The 19,499-nt window shown below is 41.3% G+C and overlaps 1 protein-coding gene across 4 annotated transcripts in view; it reads left to right on the top strand.

Moving 5' to 3' along the window:
• The window catches only part of MICU1 (mitochondrial calcium uptake 1), a 295,337-nt gene that overhangs the window by 216,693 nt on the left and 59,145 nt on the right, over positions 1 to 19,499 (top strand). For all 4 annotated transcript variants that reach the window (XM_011991109.1, XM_011991108.1, XM_011991110.1 and 1 more), the window contains one exon: positions 17,213 to 17,350. In XM_011991109.1, coding sequence (XP_011846499.1) covers positions 17,213 to 17,350 — 138 coding nt within the window. The remainder of the gene's footprint in view (positions 1 to 17,212; positions 17,351 to 19,499) is intronic.

The following is a 19,499-nucleotide window of genomic DNA, read 5'->3' as shown; positions in this document are numbered from 1 at the left end:
ATCTGAATTCTAATTTCTATATATTGTGTTCCAATCTCTAACTCTCCCTTTTCTAAAAAATGGGCACTTTCCAATGTAATGTTTAGTGTATTAAAAAATATTAACTTGGCCAGGTGTGGTGGCTCACGCCTGTAATTGCAGCACTTTGGCAGGCCAAGGTGGGTGGATCACTTGAAGTCAGGAGTTCCAGAATAGCCTGGGCAACATGGTGAAACCCTGTCTGTACTAAAAATACAAAAATTAGCTGGGCTTGGTGGTGTGTGCCTGTAATCCTAGCTACTCAGGTGGCTGAGGCAGGAGAATCACTTGAACCAGGAGGTGGAGGTTGCAGTGAGCCTGGGCAACAGAGCAAGCCTTTGTCTCCAAAAAAAAAAAATATATACACACACACACACACACACACACACATATAAACTTTTTCCATGGTACCCAATGAGAACGAGCTTATCACCTATGCAATGGCTTTCTGAATGGTGAGAATTAAAATGGATAAGATTAAGCCAATCAAAGAAGGGGTGAGTCATCACAAAAAGTGAGATCAACTGGGATTTGAACTCTGGAGACTGAAGAATAATGTGTTACTAATTTTACAGATAGTGTCCTCAAAATGTAGGTTTTTAGTGTAGGCAGAAATTTAAGAATATGCAACTTTATAATTTAGCTCAGTTCATCCAGGTAAAGGCAGATATAACCTTAACTGTTTGATCGTTCTAATATAATAGACGTCTGTTCCTCTCAGTTAAACTCTCCAGCTTTTGTGGGGCATAGCAAGACTTTTTATGATGGATTCATTGAACGTGACCATTTTTCTAACTGACGCACAATTGATTTTTTCATATCTTTTTTTTAACTTTTCTGCCTGTACACCAATGATTTTTTCATATATTGCATCTGTGAAATTGTTCCTATAGAAAACTTCAAGTAGTAACTATTTTTAACAATATTGCCTCCTGTTTATAAACTAGCAGTTTAACATATAATTGCCTACCTAGGTTTTCTTTTTCTTCTTTTTATTAGGAATATATATGTATACTTATAGTCAGTCTGTAATCATGGACTCGTTAAGTCATTCATAGAAACAGTAATATACAATTTTGTCATGACTATAATCATGCCAATAATATACATCTGTATAGAGTAATTTTAAAACCCTGTAGCCTATGTTGTGATCTTGGTGTTGTCCTATTATCTCTTCAAATCCCAGGCCCTTCTAGGCAGTAGCTATTATGCCTACATCAAAGGTTATTATGAGACTCAAATGAGAGAGTGAATCGGAAGCATTTTGTACAGTATTATCCCTCAACCTATTAATTTGTGTCCCATACATAGTAACTTCAGGCCTTATAGTTTATCCCTACTGCTCCTGTTTCCGTAAACCTTTGCAGAAATCTGGTTTTTACAGGGATAGACAGTTTATAATTCAACTTTCCATGCTCTAAGCATAGTTCCAGTCTTGCACATGTCTTTTATTTCTCTTCTTATAAACATGCAAAATGTGCAGTGAAGCATAGAAAGGAGAGGATTAAGAGAATTACTTATAGTTTTTCTTCCCTTTCTCAATCTTATTTTTTATTGTCTTTGTAGAAAACAGAACGTTTATTTCTCTTTAAATAGAGCTGAAGTTAACAGAAGCAAGTGTGACCACAAACTTATTATTTGTAGCTTTTGTTCATTGTTCTTACTATCGTTATTAATAGCAGCCAACATTTACTGAGCTCTTGGTAAGTGCCAGGCATTCTACTGCCATATTTCATTGAATCTAAAAGAAACATGGGTTTGAGACACTGTTATTTTATCAATCACTAAGAAAGAAAAAAATGCTGTTGAGCAAACCATGACAAAAATGCTTTACACTAAAAATGTTTAGTTAATATCTATTAAAGTACTCCCTTAGGACTGGGCATGGTGGTTCACACCTGTAATCTTGCCATTTTGAGAGGCCGAGGCAGGTGGATCGCTTGAGGTCAGGAGTTCAAGACCAGCCTAGCCCAAAGGGTGAAACCCTGTCTCTACTAAAAACAAAAATTAGCCAGGCACGATAGCGGACACCTATAATCTCAGCTGCTCAGGGGGCTAAGGCAGGAGAATCACTGGAACCCGAGAGGCAGAGGTTGCAGTGAGCCGAGATCACGCCACTGCCCTCCAGCCTGCGGGGCGACAGAGTGAGTGACACTCCATCTCAAAAAAACAAAACAAAACAAAAATACTCCATTAGGCTTAGATTTTTATTTTATGGCATTCTTGTACATATAAACAAAATAAATAAATTGGTCTAAAATTCCTTCATCCTCAGGGTCCAACTCCTCTGAATTTCCTTTGACTCTGAATCATGAAAGTCTATGTTTTTCCATACAATATTGTTCTCTGAGCCTTCAAGAGCATTGGTGGTGCAGCATTTCTGAAAAGAATAATCCATTTTTAGCTGAGATTTTCTTCCAAGCTACTGACACGCATTCTGCAAGCTCTGACATACTTGTACAGTCAGTGAAAGCAGTGCCAACTGCTCCATAGCCAATAGCAATTTTAAGAAGCATACAGATTTCAGAGATGCTAAAATGTGGAAGGGAAAAAAAAAGGAAATACGTCTCAAGAAAGATGAATTAGGACTACAATTAGTCCTTGGTTCTTATCTCCTAAAATTGGGGCTTTTATATGGTTTCACATCTGTTATCTAACTTTACCCTCAAAGTAATCCCAAGAGGGAGGTACTTCTTTTATACCGATTTTATAGATGAGGGAACCGAGGCTTAGAAAGGTTAAAAATTGCCCAGAGGTACACAGTTGGTATATAACCAAGGAAAAAAACCAACCCAAGTCTGGCTAACTGCAAATCTTATAGTTTTGCCACTGTACTAGCTTCATTTATATTCCCCAAATAATGAACAGCTTTGATCTGGATGCAAGAAGAATCCCCTAATCTTTCCAGAGAGCCAAAACAGGGAATATATTGTGCTGCAAAAAGTATTTCCCAGAAGCTACCAAGCTAGAATTTTAGTGAGTGACGACTAAATGAAAGGACTCCTACAAATACCATCAGCTGAGTATGGATCCTTCAATTCACATTTCTAATTTAGATGAGTGGATCCCTCTGTGTTTTGATCAACATTCTTATTTTCATAATGGGCTAAAGTGTGACTATAATGATTTTCAGATGTCTTCCCTGATTTGAATTTTGTGAAAATTGAAGATACGGTAGAGTTTTCTAAAATCAAGTGACAGAAGAAGGGAAACCTTACTGATAAGATTTTTTGGTTTTCACTTGAATGAATAAATGTATCTGCCATTTTTACCTCATTTATCCTTCCAGCATAGTTTCAGACCCTGTGTACAAATTGTTTTGGCCTACAAAGTCTGACATTGCCTATCCTGCTTTTGTGCTTCTTGACTTACTTACCTGCTTTGTTTTGTTTTGTTTTGTTTTCAGTCTCTTAGATGTGACCTGAATATTATTGAGAACTTTATATATAAGTAGACTCAGGCAAAGGAGCAAATGGAGTTTTGTAACAGAGCCCACAGCCTATCATATCCTTGAAAGTTCAGGAGCAGCTTTAGGATTTTCTCCTCTGGGAATAATTATCAATTCTAATGAAGTATCACAGTCTCTCCGTAGGTATTTAAGAGTGTAGACTGGAAAGTGTGTCTTGTGCTCCTATTAGATGATTAATACAGAATGGGTAGGTGACTTTCTAAATGAGGCAGAGATTTAACCAGTCAACCACAATTATTTATTGAGCACACACCGTGTGGCCCAGCTCTGTGTGTGACACAGACACAGTAAACAATGCAAGGCTGCTGGGCACGGTGGCTCACACCTGTAGTCCCAACACTTTGGGGGGCCAAGGCAAGTGGATCACCTGAGCACAGGAGTTCAAGACCAGCCTGGCCAAAATGGCGAAACTCCGTCTCTACTAAAAATACAAAAATTAGCCAGGCGTGGTGGCCCACACCTGTAATCCCTGCTACTGGGGAGGCTGAGACAGGAGAATCTCTTGAACCTGGGAGGTGGAGGTTGCAGTGAGCTGAGATTGCACCACTGCACTCCAGCCTGGGGGACAGAACAAGACCCTGTCTCAAAAAAAAAAAAAAAAAAAAAAGCGAAGACTCTCACATAGATAGTAGCCTGTAAGGTGAGAAAGAGAAAACTATTTTCAAAAAATAAAGGACAGGCCAGGTGCTGTGACTCATGCCTGTAATCCCAGCACTTCGGGAGGCTGAGGCAGGCATATCACCTGAGGTCAAAAGTTCTAGACCAGCTGGCCAACATGACAAAACCCCATCTCCACCAGAAATACAAAAATTAAATGAGTATGATAGCTCATGCCTGTAGTCCCAGCTACTCGGGAGGCTGAGACAGGAGGTCTCTTGGAGTTGGCTGGAGGTCCACTCCAGACCCTGTTTGCCTGGGTATCACCAGCGAAAGCTGCAGAACAGCAAATATTGCAGAACAGCAAATATTGCTGCCTGATCCTTCCTCTGGAAGCATCTACCCCCAGAGGGGCAGCCACCTATATGAGGTGTCTGTCGGCCCCAACTGGGAGGTGTCTCCCAGTTAGGCTACACAGGGGTCAGGGACCCACTTGAAGAGGCAGTCTGCCCATTCTCAGAGCTCAAATGCTGTGCTTGGAGAACCCACCGCTCTCTTCAGAGCTATCAGACAGGGACATTTAAGTCTGCAGAAGTTGTCTGCTGCCTTTTGTTCAGCTATGTCCTGCCCACAAAGGTGGAATCTAGAGGCAGTAGGCCTTGTTGAGCTGTGGTGGGCTTCACCCAGTTCAAGTTTCCCAGCCACTTTTTTCACCTATTCAAGCCTTAGCAATGGTGGATGCCCCTCCCCTAGCCAGGCTGCCGCCTCACGGTTTGATCTCAGATTGCTGCACTAGCAGTGAGCAAGGCTCTGTAGGCGTAGGACCCACTTAGCCAAGCACAGGAGAGAATCTCCTTGTCTGCCGGTTGATAAGACCTTGGGAAAAGCGCAGTATTTGGGTGGGAGTGTCCCATTTTTCCAGGTAGTCTGTCACAGCTTCCCCTGGCTAAGAAAGGAAATCCCCTGACCCCTTGCACTTCCCAGGTGAGGCAATGCCCTGCCCTGCTTCAGCTCGCCCTCCTTGGGGTGCACCCACTGTCCAACCAGTCCCAGTGAGATGAACCAGATACCTCAACTGGAAATGCAGACATCATTTGTCTCCTGCATCGATCGTGCTGGTAGCTGCAGACCAGAGCTGTTCCTATTCAGCCATCTTGGAATGTGCCCTGCTCCTTTTCTTTTTCTTTTTTTTTTTTTTTAGACAGGGTCTCATTCTGGCTCAGGCTGGAGTGCAGTGGCATGATCATAGCTCACTGCAGCCTTGAACTGCTGGACTCAAGTGATCCTCTCACTTCAGCCTCCCAAGTAGCTGGGACTACAGGCACGTGCTACCATGCCCAGCTAATTTTTAAATGTTTGTAGAGTCAGGGTCTCACTGTGCTGCCCAGGCTGTTCTGGAACTCCTGGCCTCAAGCAGTATCCTCACCTTCCCTCCAAAAGTGCTGGGATCACAGGCATGAGCTACCATACCTGGCCTTTATTTCTTCATTTTTATTTTTATTTATTCAGTTACTCACAATGATGAGGAGATAATCAACTATAGATTGCTAAGCCCAAAGTAAATCCTGTATCTTAATTATTATCATTACTTCCTAACAGCTTTTCACATTCATTACTGCTTTTCACAATTTGCCACATCTTTAGGAAAAATCAGCATGTCAAACCTGGCATAGGGGTCTTTAGGTGTTGAGTATATGAACAAGCTAAATCTCCAACTCTCTTATGAATGCTGATAAGCTGTCAGCAATGCTAGGACAAAAGGAGTGTGGGAATGTGTTGTATTAATATTTTCATCTAAGCAGTAGATCCCAGAGTGTTCTTTGATGGAGTTAGAGAAAAGCAAACTGACACTCAGGTGACAGAAAATAGCAGTTTGCTTTCCTACTACAATTAGTCCTTGGTTCTTAACTCCTAAAATTGGAGCTGTTATATTTTGTTCTAACAGACGTCTCTCTGTTTCCAAAACTCTTAAAAAATCTCATATGAAAAGAAGAATGTCCTTGAACTCTGAATAATGTTGGGCCTTCTAAATCTCAGAGAGGTATGTAACACAAGACTAGGGTTTTTTGATGTTATTGAAAGCAGAAATTGGATATAATAAGAACTTCTGCTTGCTGAGGAGTCATCTAAAAGGGAAAATGTCATGAAATTTTTAGCAATTTCATGTAGAAACATTAACTTCATAGATTGGTTGGAATATTAAATAGCAGTTAATTCTGCCAGAGTTTAAGGCTTGTTCATATTGATCAAGGTCTGAAGGAAAGATAACCAACAAGTTTTATGTAATTTAAAATGCTCTCTGAGTTGGTGGAAAGCACTTCGTATAGGCTCTGGAACATAACAAGTGCTATGTAAATGTTTGCCGTTATAAATGATAGAATATGGATTGTTCTTTAACCATCTAGAGAATTTTTCTAAGTAAGGAAAATGGCCCGTCTAGGCCTTCTTTGCTTTGGAACTGAATTATTATTTCCCACTTTCTCCATCTCTCCATACCTAATGACATACATTTAAACTAGTTTAAAAAAAAAAAAAGTAAATGGACTGGATTTACTCAAGATTATTCCCTCCACAAGGGGAATGTGATTAACTTAGAGGTAAATGCCCCCATTCTATTCCAAATTCCCAAGCATTCAGAAAAGTTAAAGTCAGGGTACTGGAGGACTTTTTAAAACAAACTGAGCCGATGATCTGCTATTTTGTTCTAAGGATTTAATCATCATCATTGATTGATATTGAGGTGTTTCAATATTTTAAATTATGTTTCCTTGTTTAAAATGAAGAAACTGTAGGTCAGTATTTAATTACCTTCTTATTTAATGAGGAAAGATTCCCTAGAATATAAGCCAATGAGAGAAGTTGTAGTCTGGGCGTGGTGGCTCACACCTGTAATCCCAGCACTTTGGGAGGCTGAGGTGGGTGGATCACCTGATGTCAGGAGTTCGAGACCAGCATGACCAACATGGTGAAACCCTGTCTTTACTAAAAATACAAAAATTAGCCGGGCATGGTGGCATGCACCTGTAATCCCAGCTACTCGGGAGGCTGAGGCAGGAGAATCACTTGATCCCGGGAGATGGAGGTTGCAGTGATGAGCCGAGATTGCACCACTGCACTCCAGCCTGGGCAACAGAGCGAGACTCTGTCTCAAAAAAAACAAGTTACGAAGAAAAAGATCCACAGGCCAGGCGCCAGTGGCTCACGCCTGTAATCGCAACACATTGGAAAGCCAAGGCAGGAGGATGACCTGAGGTCAGGAGTTCAAGACCAGTCTGGCCAACATAGTGAAACCTCATCTCTACTAAAAAATACAAAAATTAGCTGGGCATGGTAGCACAGACCTGTAATCCCAGCTACTCAGGAGGCTGAGGCAGGAGAATCACTTGAACACGGGAGGCAAAGGTTGCAGAAAGCCAAGATCACATCACTGCACTCCAGCCTGAGTGATTCTCCATCTCAAAAAAAAAAAAAGATCCACACATTTGACTACAATAAAGATTTCAAATTTCCACACATAAAACAGACCTAAACAAAATTAACAGATGGGCAAACTGAGTGATATGGTTTGGATATTCGTCCTCTACAAATCTCATGTTGAAATGTGACCCCCAATGTTGGAGGCTGGGCCTAGTGGGAGGTGTTTGGGTCCTGGGAGTGGATCCCTGATGAATGGCTTGGTGCCATCCCCGTAGTAATGAATGAGTTCTTGCTCTCGTAGTTCACATGAGAGCTGGTTTTTTAAAACAACTTGGAACCTTCCGCCTCTCTCTTCCGCACTCTCACCATGTGATATGCCTGCTCCCGGTTCAACTTCCACCATGCCTGTAAGCTCCCTGAAGCCCTCACCAGAAGCAGAGGCTGGCACCATGCTTCCCCTACAGCCTGAAGAACCAAAATAAACCTCTTTTCTTTATGAATTACCCAGCTTCAGGTATTCCTTTATAGCAATGCAAATGGGCTAATACACTGGGCAAAAAAAATTGGCAGGCATGGTGGCTCACGCCTGTAATCCCAACACACCGGGAGGCCAAAGTGGGAGGATCACTTGGGGCCAGGAGTTTGAGACTATCTTGGGCAACAGAGGAAAACCCCATCTCTACAAAATGAAAATTTAGTTTTTATATTTATTTGTATTAAAATTTTTAAAAACATACCTGGGCATGGTGGCACACGCCTGTAGTCCTAGCTACTCAGGGGGCTGAGGTAGGAGGATTGCTTGAGCCAAGGAAGTTGAGGCTGCAGTAAGCGTTGATCACACCACTATGCTGCAGCCTGGGTGACAGAGTGAGACCCTGTCTCAAATAAAAAAAAAAAAAAAAAAGCAATACGTTAACAAAAAACAAATATTTTTAATCTTAAGCTAATGAGACAAATATCAGCATTGCTGTTTTTAAAAATAGACAAAGAACATAAATTCACACAGGAAGAAATATAAATGACCACTACATATGTTAGAAAAATGGTCAACCTAGTAATCAAAGAAATACTAATTAAAATGAGTTGTCACTTTTCCTGTAGCAAAAATTTTTCATTATGTTTGATTTTGTTAAGGATCCTAAGAAATGCATATTCTCATATATACTAGTGGGATTACAAATTGATACATCTTTCTGGAAATTAATTTGGCAAACTACATCGGAAGCATTAAATAGTTTATCTCTACCATTTTTAGACCCAGGAGACTGGCAAAAAATAAAAACTGACAATACTAAGTGCTGATGATGATGCAAAGCGGTGGGCATTCTTATACATAGCAGATAAAAAGTGTTGGTGTGATTATTTTGCAAAATGATTGGGCATTATCTTGAAAAGCCAGCAGTTCCACGTCCAGATAATACACCCTAGTCTCAGAACTCTTGTTCTTCTTTCACCAGCGCACTTACCTAAGAATGTTCATAACAGCATTGTTCATAATAGCAAACAGCTGACAATAATGGAGACGTCCATTTGTAGGAAAACTGATACGTAAATAGTGGTAGAAGCTGGGCACAATGGCTTACACTCATAATCCCAGCACTTGGTGAGGCCAAGGTGGGAGGATCACTTGAGGCCAGGAATTTGAGACCAGCCTGGGCAAGATGGCGAAACCCCATCTCTACTAAAAATGCAAAAATTAGCTGGCGTGGTGGTGCTCACCTGCAATCCCTGCTACTCAGGAGGCTGAGGCATGAGAATCACTTGAACCCGGGAGACAGAGGTTGCAGTGTGCCAAGATCACACCACAGCCCTCCAGCCTGGGTGACAGACCAAGACTCCATCTCAAAGAATAGATGGTTGGATGGATGGATGGATGGATGGATGGATGGATGGATGGATGGATGGATAGATAGATAGATAGATAGATAGATAGATAGATAGATAGATAGATAGATAGATAGAGGTATACTCAACGCAGTAGAAATCTATAACAGTAAAAATGAAAGAAGCACAGCTAAATGTTGTAACATGTAGGAATCCTTAAAATATAATGTGGATTAAAAAAAACAAATTGCAAAAGAATATATCCAGTGTGATACCATTTTATAAAGTTTGAAAGGAAGCAAAAGTAAACAGTATATTGTTTAGGAATACAAACTTCTGTTTTAAACTATTGAAAATAATAGGCCAGGCATGGTGGCTCACGCCTGTAATCCCAGCATTTTGGGAGGCTGAGGCAGGCGGATCACCTGAGGTCAGGAGTTCGTGACCAGCCTGCCAATGGAGTGAAACCCCGTCTCTACTAAAAATACAAAAATTAGCCAGGCGTGGTGGCACATGCCTGTAGTCCCAGCTACTGGGAGGCTGAGGCAGGAGAATTACTTTTACCTGGAAGGTGGAGATTGCAGTGAGGCAAGATCATGCCATTGCACTCCAGCCTGAGCAACAGAGCGAGACTCTATCTAAAAATAATAATAATAATAATAATGTACTAGAAAAGGGAGGCAGGACGTGGGCTTCAAATGGAGTGCTGATGCTTCCTTTCTCAGGGTAAGTGGGAGGCTCATGGTGTTTGTTTTATTATGCTTCATAACTTGTCTTATATGTATTATTATGTATATGTCAAATATTTCACAATAAAAATTTAAAGAGCCCATAATTTATATTTCAAAATTTTGTTTCTAGGGATTAATTGCTAAAATAATGATGAAAAATTAAGTTCAGAAAAAGTTTATCAAGTATTTATCACAGACAAAAAATGAAACAGCCTAGATGTCTAATACCATTTTTTAAAATCTTGCCTTTTTCAAGAAGGGATTTCAGAAAGTCATAAAAAGTACAGTCAGTGAGACAAAAGTAAAAACTTTCTGAAAAATTAAAGTTAAAAGAAAGAAGAAAGCAAAAGAAAGCCTAACTTTCTTTTAAGAAAAGTAAGGTTAGTATGAAAAGTGTAAGTCATAACGTCTCCTATTCTAGAAGAGGCCCACAAACTTGACTATAAGCTTTCCAGTAACCAGGATAAAAAGGAAAACATGATTCACATTGACTTTAAAATAAGAACATATCAACTGTTCTGATACTGAGACCAGAGAGAAATTTCTCTCCACATTAACTGTGTGGGCAAGTTATTTCACTTTTCTCTGTCTATGAAATAGAGTAATACTATTACCTGTTATATAGCATTGTGAGAATTATCAAAGGTTAGTTCCTAGGACAGTACCTGGCAAGTATAAGCACTCAGATATGTTACTGATTAGCCAAAATGAATGGCATTCTCAAGACTATCCTTATAGAAATCAGTATCATGGAATTAGATATTAAGAGATAAACGTAGAGATATTCCTTGCCTTAGATAGGAAACCTTCCCAACAATAGGACAGAAGTGTTGTGAATTTTCTGGTGTTTTGTCTGTTCATTCAATACATATTTATTGAGCTCTTCCTTTATGCCAGATTTTCTGTTTTATAATTACAGCAATGGTACAGGTTATTAAGTTGGTGTTCTGCTTTAAGCAACTCTAAGTAGTTTAATCTTGAAGTCATTCTGATGTGTTAAATAATAAATAAAATTAATTGCTACATTTATTGATTTTTTTTTTTTTTTGAGGCAGAATCTTGCTCTGTCACCCAGGATGGAGTGCCTGGTGGCACAATCTTCGCTCACTGCAACCTCCAGCTCCCGGAATCAACTGATTCCCTTGCCTCAGCTTCCCGAGTAGCTGGGATTACAGGTGCATACCACCACATCCAGCTGATTTTTGTATTTTCAGTAGAGACAGGGTTTCACCATGTTGGCCAGGCTGGTCTCAAACTCCTGGCCTCAAGTGATCCTCCCACCTCGGCCTCCCAAAGTGCTGGGATTACAGGTGTGAGCCAGCATGCCTGGCCCATTTATTGAATGTTAACTGGGTGTCAAACTCTGTACTAATTTCTTTACATATATCATCCCGTTTAATCCTTACAAACAACACTTTGAGATCACAAATATTATCTTTATTTTTTGGTAAGAAGATTTGAACCCGCGGAATGGGTAAGCCACTTCCTAGAAGTCACAGCCAGCAAGTATGGGTTCAGGTCAGAATTTGGATCCAGGCCTTCCTGATTGATTATAAAGTCCATATTCTTAGTCACTTCAGTATATTACCTTCTGTGGAATGAAACCAAAACATATCAAACCTTGAAACCTTTTGTTCCAAATCTAAAATATTTTTCCCTGGTACCCTCAGTCAAATATTTCTTGATTGTTATTATCTTGTAATAAATTCATGCGTTAATCTTATTATCTTCGTGGTTTGGGCTGTCAGGCTGGAGGGTTAACCTTTTCCTCGTCTGACTGTTCTGATTGGTACTCATCATTTAGTCAGTTGATTTGATCACCAACCTGAAATTTTTTCTTAAAAACCATTTTTAAATGGAAGGAGGCCAGGTACAGTGGCTCACGCCTGTAATCCCAGCACTTTGGGAGGCCAAGGCGGGTGGATCACCTGAGATCAGGAGTTGAAGAACAGCCTGGCCAACTTGGTGAAACCCCATCTCTACCAAAAATACAAAAAATTAGCCAGGCATGGTGGCGAGCGCCCGTAATCCCAGCCACTCAGGAAGCTCAGGCAGGAGAATTGCTTGAACCAGGAGGTGAAGGCTGCATTGTAGATCGTGCCATTGCACTCCATCCTGGGCAATAAGAGCAAAACTCCATTTCAAAAATAAAATTAAAATAAAACGGAAGGAATGTTTAGATTGGAAGTAGAAAACTCTAGCAGTTGAGTTTGGTAATCTATAATCTTATGGGCCAAGACACTAATGACTTGTTTTGGCCCCTGCTGAGGGCACTAAACTGTGTTGCCTCTGTTCTAGATTGTGAACCTTCTTCCTCAGTTTGCGAGCTAGTCAAAAGACAACCTTGTTAGTGCTTGCAATAAAGCTGCCTCTTTAAAGATCAAGAAAATTCAGGCTCCTGGCAGTCTGACCTTGGCTCTTGAGTGTCCCTTGTCAATTGCAGTAATATAGATTTCCATTCAAACTATGAAATGTGTATGTCATGCTCACTGGGTAGGTTTACAGTCAAGAACTTTGCCTGTAATCATTTTCCTTTAGGTGGGCATAACACAGTTATTCTGAGACTCCTGATAGTAGCCGCAGTGGCATGATTAGGACCTCAAAAGCTACATACTATCAGATTCAAAAACACAGATGTGTTCAGCTCAGCAGCTTGAGATCACTATGCAATCTTGCACTGCACAGTTCAGAAGCCTATCAAGAAATTTATCATTCTTTTTAATATATAAATATATATTATATATTTTATATTTATATTTCTATATTTATATATATATTTTAGAGATTGGGTCTATGATGCTGAAGCTGGTCTTGAACTCTTGGGCTGAAGCGATCCACCCATGTCAGCCTCCCAAAGTGCTGGGATTACAGGCATGAGCCACTATACCTGGTGCCCAAAATTTATCATTCTGAAAACTTGTATGAGGATAGGATTTACTCTGGGGAATGGACAGAGTCCCTTGAAAGATAACTGTATGAAAGAGAAGAAGGCTGTTTACATTTGTTGGATACGTTAACCTCAAAAGTCTTCAATAAATGAAGACCCACTTGCAGATAATGATTTCTTTTTCCTTTTACTATGCTTCTAACCTTACTTTTGGCCTTTGTTCATAACACATATTTTCTTCCTTTCCTGGCTTTCCATTCTTAAGTAATTTCATCTAGATACGTGTAGACCATCTGTCCTTCCAAAACGACAAGGGACAGGGGTGCGAACAAGAGGCGCAGTGTGAACAGAAAGCCAGGAAAAACCTTGCAGTTTTTTGGCTCCTCTTTGCCTACCCTGAAGCCCCCTGGGGAATAACAGGGAAACAACAGCTTGTATCCATTTGAGAAAGTGGCAATGGCTGCGGAAGGGGAAATGTGAGACGGTTCAGCTCTCTTCCTAGACACGGAAAAACAATGCAGATGGTGGGTAGTGTGCTGGAGTGCACACATGCTGTGCCTTAGAATCAAACACAGTGGAGGCTTTTAATTTTCATTGAAGTAGAACATCAGAGGTTCCAACATTAGTGGAAAATAGGTTGGGTGAAGTAAAATATAAGCCAGTAATTTGAATTGCTTCCACATATGCAATTAGAACTTTTCTACATTATGATAATTTTGTAATAACCTGTGTCTTTCCTCAAAAGATCCTCCCACGACCTTGGGGATTGATTACATGCATATGGCACTCCAGGAGTGCACCCACAGGATTGTCCCAGCTTAAGATAGCGGTTGAGTATCCCTTATCCAAAATGCTTGGGACCAGCAGTGTTTCAGATTTTGGAACATTTGTGTTACACTTACTGGTTGAGCATCACTAATCCAAAAATCCAAAATTCAGGCCGGGTACTGTGGCTCACGCCTGTAATTGCAGCACTGTGGGAGGCCTTAGGTGGGCAGATAGCTTGAGCTCAAGGGTTCAAGAACAGCCCAGGCAACATAGGATACCCCCATCTCTACAAAAGATACAAAAATTAGCCAGGCGTGGTAGTGCATGCCTATAGTCCCGGCTACTCAGAAGGCTAAGATGGGAAGATCACTTGAGCCCAGGAGGTTGAGGCTGCAGTGAGCCATGATTGTGCCACTGCACTTCAGCCTGGGTGACAGTTCAAGACCCTGTCTGGAAAAAAAAAAAATCCAGAATGCTCCAATAAATATTTCCCTTTTGCATGATCTTTGTGCATCGTGTTGGTGCTCAAGAAATTTTGGATTTGGGGCCAGGTGCAGTGGCTCACGCCTGTAATCTCAGCACTTTGGGAGGCCAAGGCAGGTGGATCACCTGAGGTCAGGAGTCTGAGACCAGCCTGGACAATATATACTGAAACCTTGTCTCTACTAAAACTACAAAAATTATCTGGGCATGGTGGCACATGCCTGTAGTTCCAGCTACTTGGGAAGCTGAGGCAGGAGAATCACTTGAACCCAGGAGGTGGAAGTTGTAGGGAGCCAAGATCATGCCACTGCACTCCAGCCTGGGCAACAGAGCAAGACTCTGTCGCTCAACAACAAAAAAAAAGTTTTGGATTTTGAAGCATTTCAGATTTGGGGTTTTTGGATTAGCAGTGTTTCACCCTGCGTACACTTGACCCCTGCAGCCACATGATGTCTAGCTATTGCCCTTGAAAATTTAACCCTAATGAAAGTCCTTGAGATATACCTTCAGACTTCCCCAGCCTTAGCATAGTAGGTCTTCAGTTAATAAATTTTGAACAAATAAGACATTAGTTCAAGTCTGTTTCCATTAGCAGTTTTGCGTGTAAAGGAAAACAGATCTCCATGGCTCCCTCCAGCCATGTTTAAGACCTCAGAAATAAGGGGGGTCCTGCCTCAGAAGAGCCTAAAAACCTAAAAGGAGAGGTGCTGCCCAAAATCAAATTGCAGAGCTGAAGTAGTAAGCTTCGAAGCGGCCATACAACTTGGACAAGCGGAAGTTGATTGTTTTTAAGCCCTTTCAGATTCCAGTCACTTAAAAATAATCATAATAGAGCCCATTACCAAAAGACAAGTCTGAGTTTTCAAAGAACATTAGTAAAAATGGTAATCTGAGCATTGGAATTGTTGCTTGGGCGTCTCCACTGGAAATTGACCTTACTATCTGAAACAAAACAGAGGCGAGGCCTTGTGCCCCTATGGAGAACAGAAAATAAAGGCCTTTTGTAAGCCTTGAGCAAGCTGCAGCTGCTGCCAGTGTCACAAACAAGAAACTTTTCAACCATGAATCTATCTGGTGAGATAAAGCTGAAAATTCATCTAATTCCAACACATGGGATTTCCCCACAGCTGTGAAACCTTCTACATAAGGGTAGAATGAACACTCTAAATCATTAAAGTCTGTCCTGGAGAGCAGGGAGCACAGCCGTGTTTCACATGCATTGAAGAAGCCCCATAGGTGAACTTTTACCCAGGTTTCAGTGAAATCTGATTTAAACATTGCAGAAAGTATGCCCATTTAGAAAATGTTGTCAGTCCTCCACTTTGTTTCAGGATAGTAAATTGGGTCATAAGTCACACTTAAATTGAATCCTGAAAACTTTTGGTATTGTCAAAAATTAATCAGCTCTATAGAATGATGGTGTGACAAACATCAAATATTGAGTGGCAGTGCTGAAAAAGAGGCTTTCACCTAATAATTGATGATGTTGATTTCTTTGGACATAGTTTTGTGTCTCATTTAAATGTGACTAAGCCCCATGGCTGTGTAAGTTTATCCAAAACAACACAGTGCTATTCTACAGGAAGCGAATATACTCAGAAGTAGGAAATGGTGTGGTGTTGAGAGATAGTCTTTGGACCCAAATAGGGCTGAATTCAAACCCCAGCTCTGTCACATGTAGCTACATGTTACCTCAGTTTTCTCATCTGCAGAGTGGAGCTAACAATAGCTGCTCCAGAGGCTGTTACAGTGACTATAAGCACAGTGACTCACACCTGTATCCCAGCACTTTAGGAGGCCAAGGCAGGCAGATTGCTTAAGCCAAGAAGTTCAAGACCAGTCTGGCAACATAACGAGAACCCCATCTCTGTTTACAAAAAAAATTTTTTAAGTCATTAAAAAAAAAGAACATATGGGTGAAATACCTGGACCGTAGTACATGCTCAGTAAATGGTCGCTGTTAGGCCAGGCATGGTGGTTCATGCCTGTAATCCCAGCACTTTGGGAAGCCGAGGCCAGTGGATCACCTGAGGTCAGGAGTTCAAGACCAGCCTGGCCAACATGGTGAAACCCTATCTCTCCTAAAAATACAAAAATTAGCCAGGCGTGGTGGTGCATGCCTGAAATCCCAGCTACTCGGGAGGCTGAGACAGGAGAATCTCTTGAACTTGGGAGGTGGAGGTTGCAGTGAGCCAAGATTGCACCATTGCACTCTAACCTGGGTAATGAGTGAAACTCCGTCTTAAAATAAAAGGGGGGGTGGGGGGAGAAAAGGTCACTGTCACAGGTTTATATAAAAGTAATTGTATTAAAATACAGTTCTATGTCTTGCTCATTGACACAGTCTCACCACTGAGGAAACAAATTTAGGTCTCTATCAACTTACCGAGCTAACTGAAGAAATGAGAGCTGAAAGAGAAATTCACTCTCAACTTTCTTATTTCGCGTCTCATATGTAAGTCCTGTCTCTATCAATGTCCTAACATTTTATTGGTATTTTGGGGAAACTTGAAAATATATTACTCTTCTTTAAAATTATACTCTCAGACTTTTATGAATTTTTTAGAAGAGTAATCAATATTATTATCTTTAAAACAAAATTAGGAATGCTTCTGTTCACAAGATATCAGGATGTCAGGACATTGCTGAGTCTGGGTCTGTTCAGTAAACGTTATCAATCTGTTCCATTAACCATAGACATCTAGAGGCTAGGAATACCTAACTTCCTGGGAATGCAGCCCAGCAAGTCCCAGGCTCATTTTTCCTAGCCCTTACTCAAGATGCTCAAGATGCTGTTGCTCTGGTTTGACTGTCTCTGACAATAGTAAGTGGCAGATCTGGGATAAGAACCTAGAGCTTCTGTTTCTTAGTTTCTGCAGATCTTACTGAGAATTGTAGCTCAAAAATATAATCCCAGTCATCAGCTATTTTCTGCCATCAAACACAGCTGATCATTCCATGTTCCATGTCAAAATACTTTCCATTGACCCAGGAACACTCTTTCTGTTTCCCTCCCAGTTTGAACGCCATGACCCTGTGGATGGAAGAATTACTGAGAGGCAGTTTGGTGGCATGCTACTTGCCTACAGTGGGGTGCAGTCCAAGAAGCTGACCGCCATGCAGAGGCAGCTCAAGAAGCACTTCAAAGAAGGAAAGGTAGGTAGCTTTGGCTGGAGGAAGAAAAGAAACTATGGGAATGTATGCTTATTATTTAATATGAAAGTACTAACATAATGATGTGAGAGTATTTCATGAACCAATGATTACACCTAATTCATTTCTGGTACCTAAGGTCCAAAGGGAGAAAAGAAATAAGCAGTGGGTGAGGAAGAGGAGAGCGTCCAGAATCACCCCAAGTTTCTTGTTTAGGAAAGGGTGGCACCGGCTGGAATTGAGAATTTTAAAAGAGAGACTGGTTTAGATGGGAAAATAAAGAGTTCAGTCATGGACATCTTAAATTTAAGATGCCTGTGGACTATCCAAGCAGAGATGGTCAGCAGGCGGCTGCATATTCCCGTTACCGTAGAGATCTGAGATAGGTTTGGGAATCACAACACATGTTAGCATTACAACCATAAGAACAGATGAGATTGCCCAAGGAGGGTATTTTACAGAAAAGAACTGTGGGCCAAGGACAGAAGCCAGTGGGACACAAACATTCAAGCAGCTCAGGAAGCAAATCTAGAAGAAATGGTTAGAGAATACCTAAAGAAGCCGGGTGCCGTGGCTTACACCTGTAATCCCAGCACTGTGGGAGGCCAAGGCAGGTGGATCACTTGAGGTCAGGAGTTCAAGACCAGCCTGGCCAACATGGTGAAACCCCATCTCTACTAAAAATACAAAAATTAGGTGGACATGGTGGCACGCGTATATAATCCCAGCTACTCAGAGGCTGAGGCGCAAGAATCACTTGAAACCAAGCAACAGAGGTTGCAGTGAGCCAAGATTGTGCCATTGCACTCCAGCCTGGGCAACAGAGTGAGACTCCATCTCAAAAAAAAAAAAAAAAAAGAAGAGAGAATACCTGAAGAACCTAAAGAGAGTAGTGAAATCAAAGCCAAGGAAGTAGAGGGTTCAAGAACTGAGGGGTCTACCATGTCACATATAACAGCAAGGATCCAGTAAGGTAAAGGTGGTAACATCCATTGGTTTTGGTGAAATGGCAATAATTGGTGACCTTTGAGAGGGCTGTTTCATTAGAGTGGTCTAGTTGGAAGGCATATTCGGTGAAAATTACAGAAGCAGAGAAAGGAGAGAGGTGGAAAAGGAGGCTCTGGAAAGTGGGACATCACATAGGCAAATTCCAAGACACTGTATTAGCCTACTTGGGCTACTGTAACAACATACCACAGACTGGGTGGCTTTAACAAGAGAAAGTTATTTTCTCACATTCCTGGAGGCTAGAAGCCTGTGATCTAGGTGCCAGCTGATTTAGTTTCTGATAAGAGCTCTTTTCCTGCCTTGCAGGTAGCTGCCTTTTCAATGTATCCTCACACGGTCTTTCCTCAGTATGTGTGCATGAAGAGAGAAAGAAATCTCTTTGTGTTTTTTCTTATAAGAACACTAATCCTAGCAGATTAGGGCTCCACCCTTGTGACCTCATTTAGCCTTGTTATTTCCTCTAGGGCCCCATCTCCAAATACAACCACATTGGGCACACTGGGGGTTAGGGAGGGCTTCAACATATGAGTGGGGTGAGGGGTGGGGTCAGTCCATAACAAGCAGGAAAAACAAACCTGGCATGTGTGAAGAACTGAAAGGGGACTAGTTTATATAGAAGGTTCTGAGCAAAAAGGAGAATGGCCTGAGCTGAGCTCAGAGAGGGATATGAGGAACAGAACATGCAAGACTTCATAGGAATGGAAGGAGTTTGGAGTTTACTCACAGTACAATAGAACGCCATTAAAGAGTTGTGAGTAGTGAAATGACCTGGTTATATCTACGTTTAAAGAGACAGCTCTGGGTGTTTTATGGAAGATAGTTTGGAGAAGAGCAAGCATAGAAACAGAAAAAACTGATAATAAGGCTATTAGAATTCAGGAGATGAGTTAGAGTTTGTTGAACAGCCTTGAGGTTGGAGACCATGGGTTTGTGGAACACTCTAGCAATGCTGTTCTCTGGTACCCTTCAACACCAGCTGCACCTGGTACAAGGAAAGAAAAGGTGGTGGCTGCGCACAGTGGCTCATGCCTGTAATCCTAACACTTTGGGAGGTCAAGACACGCAGATTACCTGAGGTCAGGAGTTCAAGACCACCCTGACCAACATGGCAAAACCCCGTCTCTACTAAAAATACAAAAATTAG

The sequence above is a fragment of the Mandrillus leucophaeus genome, unplaced genomic scaffold, assembly GCF_000951045.1.
Source record: "Mandrillus leucophaeus isolate KB7577 unplaced genomic scaffold, Mleu.le_1.0 Scaffold39, whole genome shotgun sequence".
Lineage (NCBI taxonomy): Eukaryota > Metazoa > Chordata > Mammalia > Primates > Cercopithecidae > Mandrillus > Mandrillus leucophaeus.
This window is presented reverse-complemented; position numbering and strand designations above follow the sequence as displayed.